The following is a 15,698-nucleotide window of genomic DNA, read 5'->3' as shown; positions in this document are numbered from 1 at the left end:
ATCATCCTGTCCACCACTGCTAGTTTATGTCTTTATCCTTATTTTTAATTGGCTAATTTGTTTTTTATTCCTCCAATACCGCGACGCTTTATTGGAGCGTGTTGATGACGTAACTACGTAAGTGGGCGGGTCCGACTCGGCAGTTAGCTAGCTAGCATACGAAGTAACTTAAGAACCCGTTACTTTAATGTAACTACATCGGTAAATCCACGAAAATACATGTTAAACTATTTGACGATAGCCATCCGACGCAGTACAACTAGGATAATGATCAATAATTGCTGTTATAACTTAGCCATGGTTGGACTCTAACCGGTAACTCTGTCTTTGACCGGATGAGTAACGTTACCGTTAAGAAGGTCCGTTGGTTAGCTAGCTAGCTAGCTACAGCTAACGCGAAGAGATAGCAAAACATTTCTTAGCTAACCGGATCCGGTGACCAAGGCTGACATACTGCGTTGCTTTCCTGGCATTAACAGAACGGTTGTAAATTAATGGTGCTGTCAAATTCAGCGTGTAAGGTTACTGACAGCCGTCGTGTTAGCTTTGGTTAGTTACTGCATAAAATCATGTTAGCTGAGTCTAGCTAAAGGCAAGCGGCGTTAGCGGTAGCAAAACAAGAGCTCTGCTTCAGGAGTCAGCTGACAGCCTTCTGTAAGCTGCCAATAGACCAGTGATGGATCAACTTAAAGTAAAGGATCGTATATTGGAAAACATCTCCCTTTCTGTCAAGAAGGTAAGCGCTGATCGGTTAGTCAACACAATTAAATGTTTTCATATAAAAAACATTCACATGCTCATCATTACTGTAGCTAACGTTAGGTCATCTTTCGTCTGCCAAAAAGGGCAACTTTCAAGTCGAGAGACATTACCACCTCACTGTCATGAAAGGCCTTTGCTCTGTATAACAACAATTTTCTGAATTCCCTTTTATGTTTTACAGCTTTAGCTTTCGGTCATGTTTCACTGTATCTTTTTGACAATGAACAATAGTGTAACGAAGCCCAAGTGTTTCCTTACTGTTTGCTTATAAACACACCTACAGCCATATTACTTACAACCTGAGGGTTAACTAATACATCTTTGCATATAATTTTCACTAACGTTATGAAACATCTTAGATTATTCTGCCTATCTGTGTTTGGTGCTGTGAAACTATGTTTCTCTTTCTCATAACCTGACACACAGCATTGCATTTTCCTCCTCCCCTCCTGGCATGTGTTGACCTTCCAAACTCACGTGTATTAGAATTTTATTCTAATACGATTTTTATTCTATTATTCATGGTCTCGCTCATCTTAGAAAGACTCTGTGCTTAAGGCAATGAGCCCAATATTGTGTTTTTCCTTATCTCACATTTGTCTCATATATGTAGTCCAGATACCCCGTTTAATTCTTTGTTTTTTACTTATTTGTTGTAATGACTGTGAAATCACTGAAATGGCATGCACATTTCTTTTCCTTTGTTTACTGTATTCAGAGCTATCCAACCAACAATAAGGTTGGCCATGCCTAAGGGTGTCAGCACTCTGCACTAGGCAGTTCAAGAGGGCTATCAAGATCACTGTGGAACGGTGGACCACAGTGACACATTTTGCATCACCTGCATCAGCTGCTGGCTTGTTAATGCTAAATCGTTCAAATCCAATAAGATACATCCAGTGCAGGGCATACAGAATGTAATCATTAAGACTATGGCATGTTTTTGTTGCTTTTCCTATATTGGGTTTGAAAGGAAACAACAAACACTTATAATCTTTATGTACAGCCACATTAGCTCTTAGTTTAGGGGAGCAGAAATACTACTAAATACAAATACTTGCCTAACATGCACAACCCACAGACATGATCAGGCAGTTGGTTCCCTCATGGTGCTCTGTCAGATCTGCGCTGCAGCTCCACTTGTTTCTTTCTTTCAGTCTGGTTTTCAGCAGTAAAATTGCAATACAAGGAGAGCCTACACACTGGAATCACAGTAGTAACACACATACTCTGTTGGATTTAGGTCAGGAACATTCCTCTACTTGGCTTTGGTTACTTGTAATGTATGATCATCCTTATACTCCACTGTCCCAAATCTTGGTAACGAACTAAACCACATTGGTTATTTTTCCGTTTTTATATTCATTGTGCTGAAATTCGGACAATAAAAACAATTGAATCCTTTTATCATCAGCTTAACAAGTCATCATAGCCCAAAAAGAACTTGTTTGTCACGTTGGCAATAAAGTAGTTTCTTGATAGCCAGATTTCCGAGTTCTGAGCATGCCAAAATGGCTGAAGAGTTGTGGATAAAGGCCTAGTAGAGGTAACTGTGCTTGCTGCACCATGTGCTTTGCACAAACAGTAAAGTACCACAGCTGTTTTAAGCTATTGCACTGCACATCATAAGAAACCTTTTTCTATAGATTCATACATGTAATCCAGACAGCCATGAGTCGAACTATAGTCTGAAATTATGTATACTATAGTTGCAGAGTTACTTTGCGGCCTGTGAAGATGAGACTCCAGCTATTCGGAATCATGACCGGGTCCTGCAGCGCCTCTGTGAACACCTTGACCATGCTCTGCTGTATGGGTAAGACGCTTACTGAATGTAAATTTTACAGTGAAAAGAGGAAAGAGGAAAGTTGAATAGTTGAAATAGTGGTAAGATTATTTTTTCTATAAATCCTACTTACTTTGGGCAATTTGATGAAGTCCTTGAGCCAAACATTTCAGCCTTGTAATAAAGTTTTTGCTGGGGGTTTGACCCTTTCATTTTCTTTTTGGGAAATTTGGTTTACATTCCAGCAGACTCTGCAAATATTGATTATGGTGGGAATTGATATAGATAATATTATTACACTGCCCGTCCAAAATAGGTAAGAGCCTCCCATTGAAAAATAATATAATCATCCAGCATGGATGCACATCAGGGTAAGAAGTGGGGCAGGTGAAGTGATGCACCCATCATGCCTGCTGCCTACTGTATAAGCCTGTGGGGGCAGTGCTATGATCTGGAGTTGCTGCAGTTGGTCAGGGCTAGTTTCAGCAACGTTATGTGTCCAAGGAATGAGGTGAGATGACTATCTGAATATACTGAATGACCAGGTTATTACATCAATGGATTTTTTTCTGCATTTTCATGGCATATTCCAAGATGACGGTGCAAGAATTCATCTGGCTCAAATTGTGAAAGAGTGGTATTATTATTATTGCTTAAGTGTGTAAACTTCATCACTCCACTCTTGTAGCTTCATGAAACTGATTTTATAGACTGTTTTGTACATTACAGGCTACAGGACATCTCTTCAGGCTACTGGGTCCTTGTCCTTCACTTCACCAGGAGAGAGGCTGTCCGCCAGATAGATGAGCTTCAGCATATAGCAACTAACCTTGGTCGAAGTGAGACATCTTTATTACAAGTCAGACATACTGACACGCCATATTGATGACTAAAACATCTGTTATTACTTAGTGGAATATAGTCAAAAGAAACTCTGTTGTGCGTAGGTCGTGCATGGTTATACCTGGCTTTGAGTGAGAGTTCTTTAGAGAGCTACCTGCGCCTCTTCCAGGAGAACCAAGGATTACTACAAAAGTATTATTTCAAGTAAGTAATCCACTTATCCTGATCTTGATTAAATGGTGGAAAAGAAAGATTCATGCTCTCACATTCAACAAGTGGAAGCTTTAGTACAGCCCAGGAATTGCTGTCTTTTGTTTTTATGCATTATTTTAAGCACTGTTCACATATTTTTGTGAAAAGTAAATATCGCTCACACTTTCTTTTCTCTGCTAGGAATGCACTAGTTTGCAGTCATGACCACCTCACTCTCTTTCTTACACTGGTGTCCGGCCTGGAGTTCATTCGCTTTGATCTAGAGCTGGTTAGCATATTATTACATTCTGATGTCAATAGAAATTAAGTTGTTACCTATCAGTAGTCTGTCTCTAATGTTGCTGTTGTGTTTAACCATTTCAGGATGTGCCCTATTTGGATGTGGCCCCGTACATGCCAGAATACTACAAACCCCAGAACCTGTTGGACTTTGAGGAAAGGCTGCCCAGTTCAGACAGCTTGTCCCTGCACTCCTTCACTTCCCTCACCTCCACCAACTTGGAGTGGGATGACAGTGCAATAGCCCCCTCTAGTGAAGGTAAGGTACACTGTGGTTCTCTAACCCCGATACTGTTTTCTTACCAAATTCATACAAAAACTCCCTTACAATTTTCTCTGCTATTTCACTTTATCAGTAGTGATTGTCTAGTTTATTATTATATTGATGTTATTTTGCTGCTGAATATCTATGCCCTGCATAGATATTCAGCAGCAATATTATTGGGTACATGGTGTAATCTGGCTCTGTTGGAGTTGTGGACTCATGCTTAGACACAAATGTATACATTGTTGTCATCCATTCACACATTCAAGTAGAAGGTGGATTGTGACTCACTGACACCCATATGCATTTTGTCAACACTTGCCGTGCAAAGGCTGATGATTACAGAATATTCTCATTTAGCATTGCATTGCTCAGGAAAAGCTTTCCTCATCATTCTCTGCAAGAATTGACTCAAGTTCCCCCATTTTAGTTTCTACATATGTAATTTTCCCCATCAATATTACAAATACCATATATCATGTTTTTCTGGTTTTTTTCCAGCTTTTTCTCAATCTTCTCACTCCTTTCTCCACTCCATTTCTCTAATGTTGAATGTTATCCCTCCTTTTTTTTTAGATTATGATTTTGGTGACATCTTCCCTGTGTTGCAGTCATTGCCAAGTGCAGACTGGGAAGGTGGGACATGGTCTACACCCCACCCCCCCTCCTGCCCTTCCATCACTCCTTCTTTCTCTCTCCTCTATCTGGCATGGCCATCACAATGTTAATACAGTTAACATGTAAAATGTAGCCATCTGGTGAAAAATACTGCTCATCTGGGGGCATGAAAACCAGTACCTTGATATTTGGGAATGGATTCCCTTGAAAGGCACATGTGTTTGGATCTTATTTTTGTGGCATATCACAGTTTTTAAACCAGTAATGTAAGTTATATGACATATGATATGATAACTGTGTAACTTGATATGATGGGCATTAAATAGGTAACCATTAGCTTAATTTATTATTGTAGAAACAAACCTATGTTTTTACCATTATTGGAAATAGTAATGTTTCTCTTAAACATACTCAACATACTCTTTTTAACTCGATTTAACTTTAAATGTTGCCACACATTAGCAGTTGCAGTAAAATGTGAGAGTTATAATTTTACACTTACTAAACACTCAAGTAATGATAATTTTGTATATGAGTTTATAATGGGATGCTAAACACAAATACAAAGCTTTATTATGCACCATAATTTGAGTGGTAAGTTTGGTTCACCAGGGAAAGGGAACTGTTATCTGTCATGTTCTGCATGTGTTACTTATCTTCGGAATGATCTCAATGCTCACTCTGCCTTATTTACCACAGCAAGACAAATGCCTGGCGTAACTGGTACTCACCTCGTCCATTCTGTCTTCAGTACAATGTTTGTCTGGTGTATTGTGTTTTATTCTGTTTCATTGTGATGTCCTCTCTTGCTCGTCTCTGATATGTGGCACCAGCCTAGGTTTAACTCATCGGTTGTGTAACAGGAAATTCTAAGCAAAGGAAATCAAATTTGTTATATACTCTTTGCTTGAATCAGAGCTAAAACACTCAGGGTTATGTGCACAAATGTGTGAATCATCAGTCCTTTTTCCAGGGCTTGGAGAGATCTCTGGATCCTATTAGATGAATACAGTCTAGGTTCTCCCTAGGATCCATTTGTCCTTAACTTGGCTGAGGTTGGTTCATTCCTTCCAGATTTAATGGAGACTTTAATGTTCATAAAAGTAGTTAATAGATCAGAAGGTATCTAGCCAAGTCATCTACTAAATAGCTTGATTGGCCCAGTCATTTTGCTGTTGAAACACCACAGTAGTTAAGTTTGACCTAGACCTGTGCCACTGCAAAGAAAGCTGCTGCCTGTGTACCCGCCTGGTGTCTTACGCATTGTGTTTTGTGCATCTCTGACCCTGCCAAAGAAATCCAAAAGAACATAGCAGCCCCTAACATTTACTTATGTTCAATGCTGTTGAAGGAATACACAATGTTTTGGTGAAGTTATGTTAGGTTGACTTTTTAAATGCTGATTTAAAAAGAATTCAAGAAAATGCATGAATAGAAAGAGCTCTTCTGTAAATTACTTTTTAAACAAAAGTCTAATTTTGCCGTTCCACTTACCAGTGAGACAGTCCCAAAAATTCATTGTGTTTCTTCAACATACATAAGTAAATGTGGACAACTGCTGTTAACTCAGTTGCATTCACTCATTGTCTTTATGTGGCTTTTCATGGTAGAGGGTGACCTGACTGACCAGGCCAGCTGCCCACGATCTAGTGGATCCGATCCTCAAACTGTCATCAGTGACACAGTGGTTCTTTCAGCTGGAACAGTCAAGGTGAAGCTACCAGCCCATCTCTCTCCACACAGCCCCACATCCAGACACAACCCTTTCAACGAGGACTCCGACACCAACACTACTAACACTTCAGCTGATGTCACACCAGTTCATTTGGCAAGCCACCACAATACCACTACCAATGGAGATGACACAGAGAACACTAGTAATGAGCTAGAGGTCATCAGGTACAATAGCTACAGCTGCAAGGTCACATCGTTTTTAATAACTTTATTTATAGTGAAGGAAACACGGTTAACCAATATTTTTTTTCAGGGTGGCTAGAAGAAGGAAATCGGCCAAGAAGCGACGTGGCAAAGGCTCCACAGATTCCAGCAGCAGCATTCAAAACTCTGTCTGTTCTGAGCACATGGAAATAGACAACAACCTCCTGGCCTCTGAGGATGTGGATTCGTTAAACTGCACTGTAATTCAGCTAGATGGTGAAGGAGAGTTGAGGAGAAGTAGGGTGGGATCAGGGGTTGTGGAGGACGGAGATGAGGGTGGGGTAGAAGGACTATTACGGCTGCCAGAGATGGCAGACACTTCTATGGACAGTGTGGGGCAACCACTCCGTGACGTTGTGGACAAGCTCAATGGGGCTTTGGATAAGGAGGAGGCTTGGGATCACCTGGAGGAGAAAAATATCGAAGGCTGTAACCGTGTCCCTGAGCCCCCTGCACAGCAGCCCTTTCGAGAGGATTCAGGGGGTAAGCCACCTGACCCATCCCAGGGAGACATCCCTTGTTCCTCTGTGGTCACAGGCCTCAACTTCCTCCAGGCCTCTCCTGCGGCCACGGACTTATGCTGCTTTACCCCCAACAGTCCAGACTCTCCTCCCCCAGGTGGTGGCCGCTATGACTCTACAGAGCATAGCCAGTCGCAGACTCTTTCAGGTGGCCTTAAAAATGAAGGAGAGGCAAAAGCGCCAGCAGGACAGGAGCCTGACATGAAGGAAGAGGTGGAAGATATTCAAGGGGACAAAACGGTCAAGAATACGTTTACTGAGGAAGCAGGACAACAACAAGAAGAGAAGCTTAGTCCCTCAGAAAGTTCTCACCCTGCAGAGTTTAAGTACGATGTTTCTAGACAGTAATTTATTTGATTTTGGATTGTTTATTTAGTGTCTAATGTTCTCCTCCTTGGACATTCTAGGGTGGACAACAATCACTTGCTTCTTCTCATGATCCATGTATTCAGAGAAAATGAGGAGCAGCTCTTCAAGGTAAAGAGAGTCAGAAAGTCGTTATTCTTAAATTTATTTCAAAAGTAGTTTCATTCTGAATGTCTGTGGCAATCGTTAATGGCACAGCTGTAACTGTTATAACTGGGTCACAATAATAGTACATTCATGTCAGTGTCTTTTTAAGAGAACAATTTTGGTTTCTGAATATCAGCGAGAATGAAAGAAAAGGTGTTTAAAACGGAGGTGAGATCAGTGATGGTGTGCAGCTTAGAGACAGTGGCACTGAAGAAAGCACAGGAGGCAGAGCTGAAGGTAGTGAAGCTTAGGATGTTGAGGTTCTCTTTTATATCGATAGAATCAGGAATGAGTACATCAGAGGAACAGCTCATGTTAGATGTTTTGGAGATGAAGTGAGAGAGGCCACATTGAGGTGGTTTGAACATGTTCAAAAACCGACTAGAGACTAGAGGAAGACCAAAGAGGAGATTTATGGATGTAGTGAGAGAGGACATGAAGTTAGTTAGTGTGAGAGAAAAGGATGCAGAGGATAGGGTTAAATGAGGCAGATGATTCGCAGTGGCAACCCCTGAAAGGGAACAGCCATAAGGTAAAGAAGTTTTGAAATGTATTCTTCTCACGTTTTAAGATTTGTTTTGATGTTGTTTAACTTATTTTGACACTGAAAAAGTGGTTTGGGGACTGTTGCTCAGTGGAAGTGTTGAAAGACACAGTTCGTCAAATGACTTCCTGCTTTACCTACATTGCCTAGGCTGTAGTAAATTAGCTGTCTGGTATTATTAATTTCATTCACGCATTTTTATTCAACAATTCATACAAGTTCATTGTTATTGTTTAGTAAAATGAAACGCTACTTAACGGCTTTCTAGTAGCATCATAGTAGAATAGTTAGACAGATGAATATAGAGAATTTAACACTAATTTATGTGTGTATTTTTCAGATGGTGAGGATGAGTACAGGTCATATGGAGGGGGATCTGCAGCCTCTTTACTTGCTGCTGACTGACTGTTACATCTACTTACTAAGGAAAGGTAGGTGGCTAAAAACCAACCAGCATGCATTAGCTGTGTTTTGTAATTAGGTTTAGAACATACTGTATTGGCAATGGAAATAGAAGTCACAATACATTTTATAGAACCTGCATAGACTTGATCTCATTTTGATAAATTTTGTGAATAAAGTAGCAAATGGTTAGTTTAGCCAGGTAGGTTTTAAACAAATCTAAATAGGATTATTGTGTTGGCTAAAAAGAAATCACTAAATGTGTTTTTGTCCAGGTGCAGCAGAGAAACCATACACAGTAGAAGATGCTGTTTCCTACAATGAGCTGGACTATCTTTCAGTAGGTGTCCTGCCCAATACTGTAGTTTCTGACATTTGTCCATGCCTTGGTCTGCTGTTTTGTGCAGTGCCTTTTCCCCAGTTTTAAAATCATGTTCCTCAGTGTAATCCATAGGTTTACATGTACATGATATTCCTCATCTTTGTAGTCTTGACGACTGACAGCCGGGTTGATGGAGCACAATATTTATTTTGCGTTTTATAAAGCAGCTATTATGTTGTTTTCCTTGAGGTGGGCCTTGACCAACAGATGGTGACAGTGGTCTGCACCAACAGACGAAGAAAATTCTTACTGGACACAGCTGATGCCTCACTGACTTTGTGAGTGTATTTGTGTCTTATGTTTCTTAAGACAGACATAAGGCTTGATGTGTCATATTATTTAGTTTATTTTGCTTTTGGAAGCTTTAAAGATTAATTTTCACATGCTGTTAACATGTTTCTGTGCACAAAAAATGATCATCCAGCCATCATTCTTCTTAAATACAGATGGTTCCTGTCTGTTCTCAAATCAGCCATGGTGAAAGGTTGTCGTGAGCCTCCTTACCCCTCAGTTCTGACTGATGCCACCATGGAAAAACTGGCTCTTACAAAGTTTGTTTCCCAGGAGTCTCACTGTGAGGTAAAGCGTGCTAACTTATATGCATACAGTAGCTCTCCATCACGGGTCAGGATTATACAGAGAGAAAATCAACACATATGTGATGTTTTCAGAATGCTTCAACCATCCACAGTACTAGATACTTCAGCAAAAGCAACTTTTAGTATGTCAAGAACTTCAATAAATGAATTTATTAACTGGCTGCCAGAGAGAAAGAAAAGAACACAGTAATTAGTCATCTAAAAATAAGGTGTGCTTTGGAAACTGTTTAGCAGTAATGTAAATAACACATAATTTGAATTAAAACATTCGAAACACTGCTATGGTGTATAGCAAATAATATAAATAATGACTACATTCTAATCTATGCAACTAAATAAATACTGACTCTGTATTAGTATTTCTGTTACTCTAGAGAATTGTATTAGTCCCTGGATTACATCTGTTGTATTTTTTGTCTGACTTAGAAAGCAATCATAAACTAATTCTTGTTTGTTTGTTTGTTTGTTTGTTTGTTTATTTATTTATTGTTGATTTTCTTCTTTTTTTTTTCTTCAGATATATGAAGTCTCTATCAAGCTTTATTCACTGGTCCACTGGGAGGATCCTATGGACATGGTTTTATCACCCCAAGGTGGCCCACCAAAATATGGATCAACTTCCAGCACCAAGGAAGGATGTCTGCAGTATCGGGCTGGGACTACCTACCTGGGCAAAGAGCTATGGAAAAACTGCTACCTCGTCCTCAGGTATGAGCCGGTCAATTATTTATTAATAATGTGAAAGGTCCTTTTCCTCACTTTACTTTGTAATATTAAAACATATTTAACACGTTTAAATTTTAATATTAGTTCTCTCTCTTGCAGCAATGGGATTCTATACCTGTATGCAGAAAGAACAGACGTGACACCTCTGATGTCAGTCACTATGGGGTAAGCTCTAATAATGGCCTTGTTCTATTTAAGTGTTCCAGTAAGTCACAATTGTGTGACAGTAAGCTACATGAAAAACCAGAACCGTTAAACAGAAGCGACTAAGTGATATTCAGCCATCATTCATTTTATTATTTTTGCCCATGCCTAAGGGCCTATTAGACTGGAGACGAGTCATCTGTGCAGGCTTTTACACTGCAAAGTCATTAAATACTCCATCAACTGATATTCACTGATATGTTTTCAGAGGTGAACACTGTGGAGGCTGCCGTCGCTCAAACAGCACAGAACGTCCTCATGCTTTCCAAGTCATCCTGACAGAGCGCCCCCCAATGGAGCTCAGCGCCAACAATGAGCAAGACATGGCCGACTGGATGCAGTTACTCTGCCAATCCGTCTCCAAAGGGGTGGGAGTTTTGGATAGTGCCGTCAGCATGTATTCGGCTAACATATGTTTTACATTTCTAATAATATTGCATGTGTCGCACCATTTTTAGAGATGCAGGGAGATTGTGATACAGAGTCTGTCACAGTCGGTTCAATAATATCCACAAAATTTACACGGTCCATAAAAATATATTATTATTTCACAACTAACAACTTTATTTCCACATTCTGTAAGACTAACTAACTTTACACAAGACATAAAACCATTACAGAGGAAGTCTGTCTTTGAACTGCTCCAGGAATCAGGCATTTAGAATCCATGCACATTATTTATTTAGGCATATTGAAATACAACACTGTTCCTATACTTATGATAATAACATTGAAAGCACTGTATGGAGTAAAGTTCGATTCACATAAGCAAGGTGTAATTAAAATACAGCCATCTTATCTCTAGGTTATCCCTCAGGGTGTGGCTCCCACCCCATGTATCCCATGTTGCCTAGTGATGACAGACAGGAAGCTGCTAACCTGCCATCAGGACTGTCAGACGAGCTTCTTCCGTTCACTGGACAGTGCTGAAATTCATGATGTGACAACTGTCAGTCTGGAGGCCAACAAGGAATATTGTGTCATTGTAAGTGACCATCTGTTAAGCATTTCCTGATTTTTAAAATTTGGTTTTATATGGTGACCTGCATGTCATGCTGGTACACATGCCTAAAAACTTTACAAATATCAATTAGGATTGTTTTGTGAACAATTGCACATGAAGTACATCAAACTGAATCCTTATCGAAGAAACAGGACCAAGGTTTTGTTGGTTTATCACATTGCATGGCCAATTTATGCAGAAAAGCAGAAATTTAGGAACTCCTATTTAGGTGCTCTAAAATCTTCCTCTCTTTTGTGGGTAGGAGTTTTCAGCTGATCGGGCACAGTTCCTCCCTCCATGGGTCTTGTATTTCAGCTGCTGTGAAGAGAGAGATCGACTACTGGAGGCATTAGACAATGCATGGAAAGCCATTTTCCAGGTTAGAAGATGCTTTAAATTGTTATTATCGTAGGTTTAAACAAGAATGCAGTAATGTAACAACAATTATAATATTGATTATCCCACAATATCGGCATGTGAGATTGTAAATCCTACAACTACTGGTATATTAAACCCTCTTGTGTGTCATCACTGCACAGGTTGATCTTCCCCATAGAGACGTGTGTGATCCATCAGTGCAGAAGCGTTGTGGTGAGGCCCTGTCACTGATGAAAAGTGCCTGGCAGAGGGCAGACAGTCTGGCTCGAGGCAGATCCCAACGTGAACCCTGGTGCTGACAGCAACACACACACACAGGATTCACACGTACGCTTACCTGTGGGTACCCACCGAGACAGACTGATAGTTAAACAGTCTGATATAGTTACACGATAAGAGTGGGAACAAAATGTGGATCTACCAATCAATGTTAATGCAAGTCATTTGAAATTCAACACTGATGGTTTACATTGTAAGCTTGGTATTCACATCTGATTCACTGATGAAGTGTCTTTATCAGAGGAACTTCCAGCATTAGTAGCAATGCATATTGCACATCATCTCTAAATGAAATGAAATTGATGAAGTTCCCGCAGCATGACAGTCCTGAAAATGTTCAGTAGTAGAACTCTACCAGTGAAGCACTGCAGGATAAGTGCAAAAGATAAAAACCTATTATATGCAGCTTCCTTGCACAGTGAGATAGGAGCATTATTACATTTTTCTTTAAAGAAATGAATTTAGATGCTTCTTTAATGTATTAGAAATTCCAGATTTGAAGGAAGTTGTTACACCTAGTCACACTCCACTATATTTCTGTTTTTACCAATCACTCATCAGTCTTGCACATCTGTGTGTGAATATAAGTCACCCCTTGCACCTCTTGTAACAGTAACAACGCATTGTACTAAAATATACAGTGCTGTGCAGCACAGTAACAACGCAGATTTATTATTTTTACTATGTTCAGTCTTGTTTTTTTGTCTTCCTTTTTCACATCCACTAAATTATTCTCAAATTCACACTTCACATTAGCTGGAGAAAATGAAGATTGATATAAAGTATACGTCGTGATTTAACTTGCACTGTCACAAGATGACTCATGACTCTGAGATCTCGCTTCACCAGTTAAAATGTCATCACATTAAAAAAACCTATCAGGAAACGCAACAGATTTGCCTTCTTCTCCACTCTGTAGAAATGAGTGGAGGCTTTCATGCAGACTTGCACAATCTTTTTTTTAATGGTACCAGTTGCGGTTTTGTGTTAATATTGTAATGCAATAATGCAATGTTAATTTCCATTTTAGAGGAAGTGGGAACAATTGTTACTAAATTATTCAGCTGACTGGTGACATTGTCTTCGTATTGACTTTTTTGTCTGCTTAATTCCCGTTTAGTGGGGGCAAATATCAAGTAACAAATCATATGTTTGAAGAATCCTTTCCTGACTGATAGATCCAAGTTGTCCTGGATTCTTGTTTTTATTTTACAGCAATTGTTGGTTGTGTCATAATGGGTAGAGTTGACACTAGACATTAGATAGAACATGGCATTCTGCACCAGTCATTTAGTGCTGTAGGACCATGCTTTAGGATTTGAAAATCCTTTATGCACCTGAAGATGAATGCTTTACAAATACTTAATATCATCAATAGCAAACCTTAATTTAAGCCTTTTTACGTTTCTATACAAATTATAGTCAGTACATAGTAATGCATGTGTTGGATACTGTTTAGAATCACACTGCTGTGTTGTTGAGCAGCATTGTGTGACTGCTCTTGTTGAAAGGCAGAGATAAGTGGGAGATTTTCCTTTGCAATGACACTGTTGCCTTTTTGAAAACCGTGACTTAAATGATCAAAATGGCCAATTTGTTTAAACCAAGCACTATTTTTCTTTTTAGTAGTTGCCTTACACTGTACAGTTTGGCTGATTGCGCTTAAACAATCACCTTATTTTGTGTTTATTTAGACGAGTAAAAAACAAGTCAAAATGTGATGTGTGCTGGTATCTATAACACAAACCATAATATTCTAAAAACAGACATAATGCCGCTCCTAACTGATGTTGCACATTGAAAAACAACCTTCAAATGATATTCAGCCCTAAACACATGTTGATATGTTGTGTGTATGTCCGTATCCATCTCATTCACTCTCTGTTACTCTTACATCAGCATTAATCAGGGTTTTAAGCTTTTCTAAGTGCCACTTGGTGTCACCCATGTTCTGCTCTTAACAAAGAAGTCCAATCTCAGGTGAAAAGGGGTATTTCACATCCAAAACCTTAACACTCACCATGCATTTTTTTTAAATTGCTGCTATTTTGTCTAATTTAATATATTTTAAAGCCTTCTTTTCTATTTTGGTTCCTGCCATGTCCTATGCAGCATTATGAAGTCATTTTGAGCACACAGAAGCCTGCAAAGTGATATCAATTTATGGAAAGGGCTTTTATGTCCTTTAATAATTCATTGGGATCCAAAATAGGATTGGTTGGATGTGTATTTGAAATCCTTTCCCCCAGTGCATTACTTAAGGACTTTTAAACCAGAGAGAGAACGGTTGCAGTAGTTGGACTTACTTGAAATGTTTGTTGGATCATCAAAAAATGATTTGTGGCCTATAAAATGTAGATAAAGGCAAGTTAGTCTTTTTGAGCAGTGTTTTGAATGTGGGACATTGCTGGCCAATGATGGATAACTTTTAAACGGTGCATTGTCAAAACGGCGCTTTTAAATTGTGTTCATAAATGCATACTGCATGTAATATTTGTTTTCTGTTTAGCAATTTTATGTTATTGTAAATAGAGTACTAATCAATTATAACATGCTGAGAACTCACACATGAACATGTGCATGTCCAGAAGATTTTATACTGTTCTTAATGATAATGAATGTACAAATAAACCATTGTGATGGGACAGCATAGCTGAATAAATTGAAATGAAACCATGCCTGGTGGTTGTAATACATGCACTAAATCTAATAATAATATCATTATTTTTAATTAATTTTCTGTTTTCATATAGACAAATCAGCTATTTTAATTATAGTACACTTATTGTGCATTTTCACAGACGCGGTTGAAGGTAAGTTTTAAGGTGATGTTCACCCTGTACACCAGTAGAGGTCATATTTGTAGTTTCTCTTTAAGCCAAAGTCTTGCAGGTGCATCTCTATATTGTGTATACTGTAGTGAGTATCTCACAAAGTTAACATTTTTGGAGGAAACAGTTTAGTGGCTGCTGTTTGAGGGAAAGTTCGTTCCATGTTTCAACAGGACAGTAGTCCAGCATGCACAGTGTGAAGCAGAGTTTTGATTGGGTTAACGTGACTGACCACCCTGACCTCAACCTCATCATGCAGCCATGTTCTGGAAAGTAATTATGGTCTTTTTCAGAATAAAGTTGCAGCTCATAGTTTGGGTACACCAGGGCATATTACATATCATTTGTGAAGTGAAAAGAAGTAACTACAACCCTTGTAAGGAAAAAGCATTCTGAGCCTTTCTTCAAATATCATTTCAATTTTATTTGTAAAAGTAGATAAAAAAAAAAATAAATAAAAAAAAAGGTAAATAACAGTATGTTAACATTTTAAGAAAGGCCTATTTTTAATGTTTGTTTTTGCACAGGTTGTAGGAAAGTACGTAATTTGTCCAACAAATGCCCACATGCATGCATAAATATTTAATTTCTACAGTTGCAGGTACCCAGCAG

At 39.0% G+C, this 15,698-nt stretch overlaps 1 protein-coding gene across 2 annotated transcripts; it reads left to right on the top strand.

Annotated features, from left to right (window-relative positions):
- The first annotated feature begins 138 nt into the window (after window positions 1-138).
- plekhm2 (pleckstrin homology domain containing, family M (with RUN domain) member 2) lies at window positions 139-14,001 on the top strand. 2 transcript variants are annotated; one of them, XM_026367950.1, is made up of 20 exons: window positions 139-736; window positions 2,472-2,578; window positions 3,278-3,387; window positions 3,496-3,595; window positions 3,785-3,872; window positions 3,968-4,142; window positions 4,725-4,784; window positions 6,377-6,665; window positions 6,754-7,551; window positions 7,633-7,702; window positions 8,623-8,713; window positions 8,960-9,024; window positions 9,256-9,344; window positions 9,513-9,645; window positions 10,183-10,373; window positions 10,491-10,556; window positions 10,804-10,963; window positions 11,401-11,580; window positions 11,861-11,977; window positions 12,138-14,001. In XM_026367950.1, the coding sequence occupies exons 1-20, from the start codon at window positions 677-679 to the stop codon at window positions 12,273-12,275; spliced, it is 3,087 nt and encodes a 1,028-aa protein (XP_026223735.1). In that variant the 5' UTR covers window positions 139-676; the 3' UTR covers window positions 12,276-14,001. The 2 variants fall into 2 exon arrangements, with proteins under 2 accessions (XP_026223735.1, XP_026223736.1); XM_026367951.1 differs by lacking the exon at window positions 4,725-4,784.
- Window positions 14,002-15,698: the final 1,697 nt, after the last annotated feature.

This window comes from Anabas testudineus, chromosome 7 (genome assembly GCF_900324465.2).
Source record: "Anabas testudineus chromosome 7, fAnaTes1.2, whole genome shotgun sequence".
NCBI lineage: Eukaryota > Metazoa > Chordata > Actinopteri > Anabantiformes > Anabantidae > Anabas > Anabas testudineus.
Note: the sequence above shows the minus strand (reverse complement) of the source record. Positions and strands in the feature narration are given on the sequence as shown.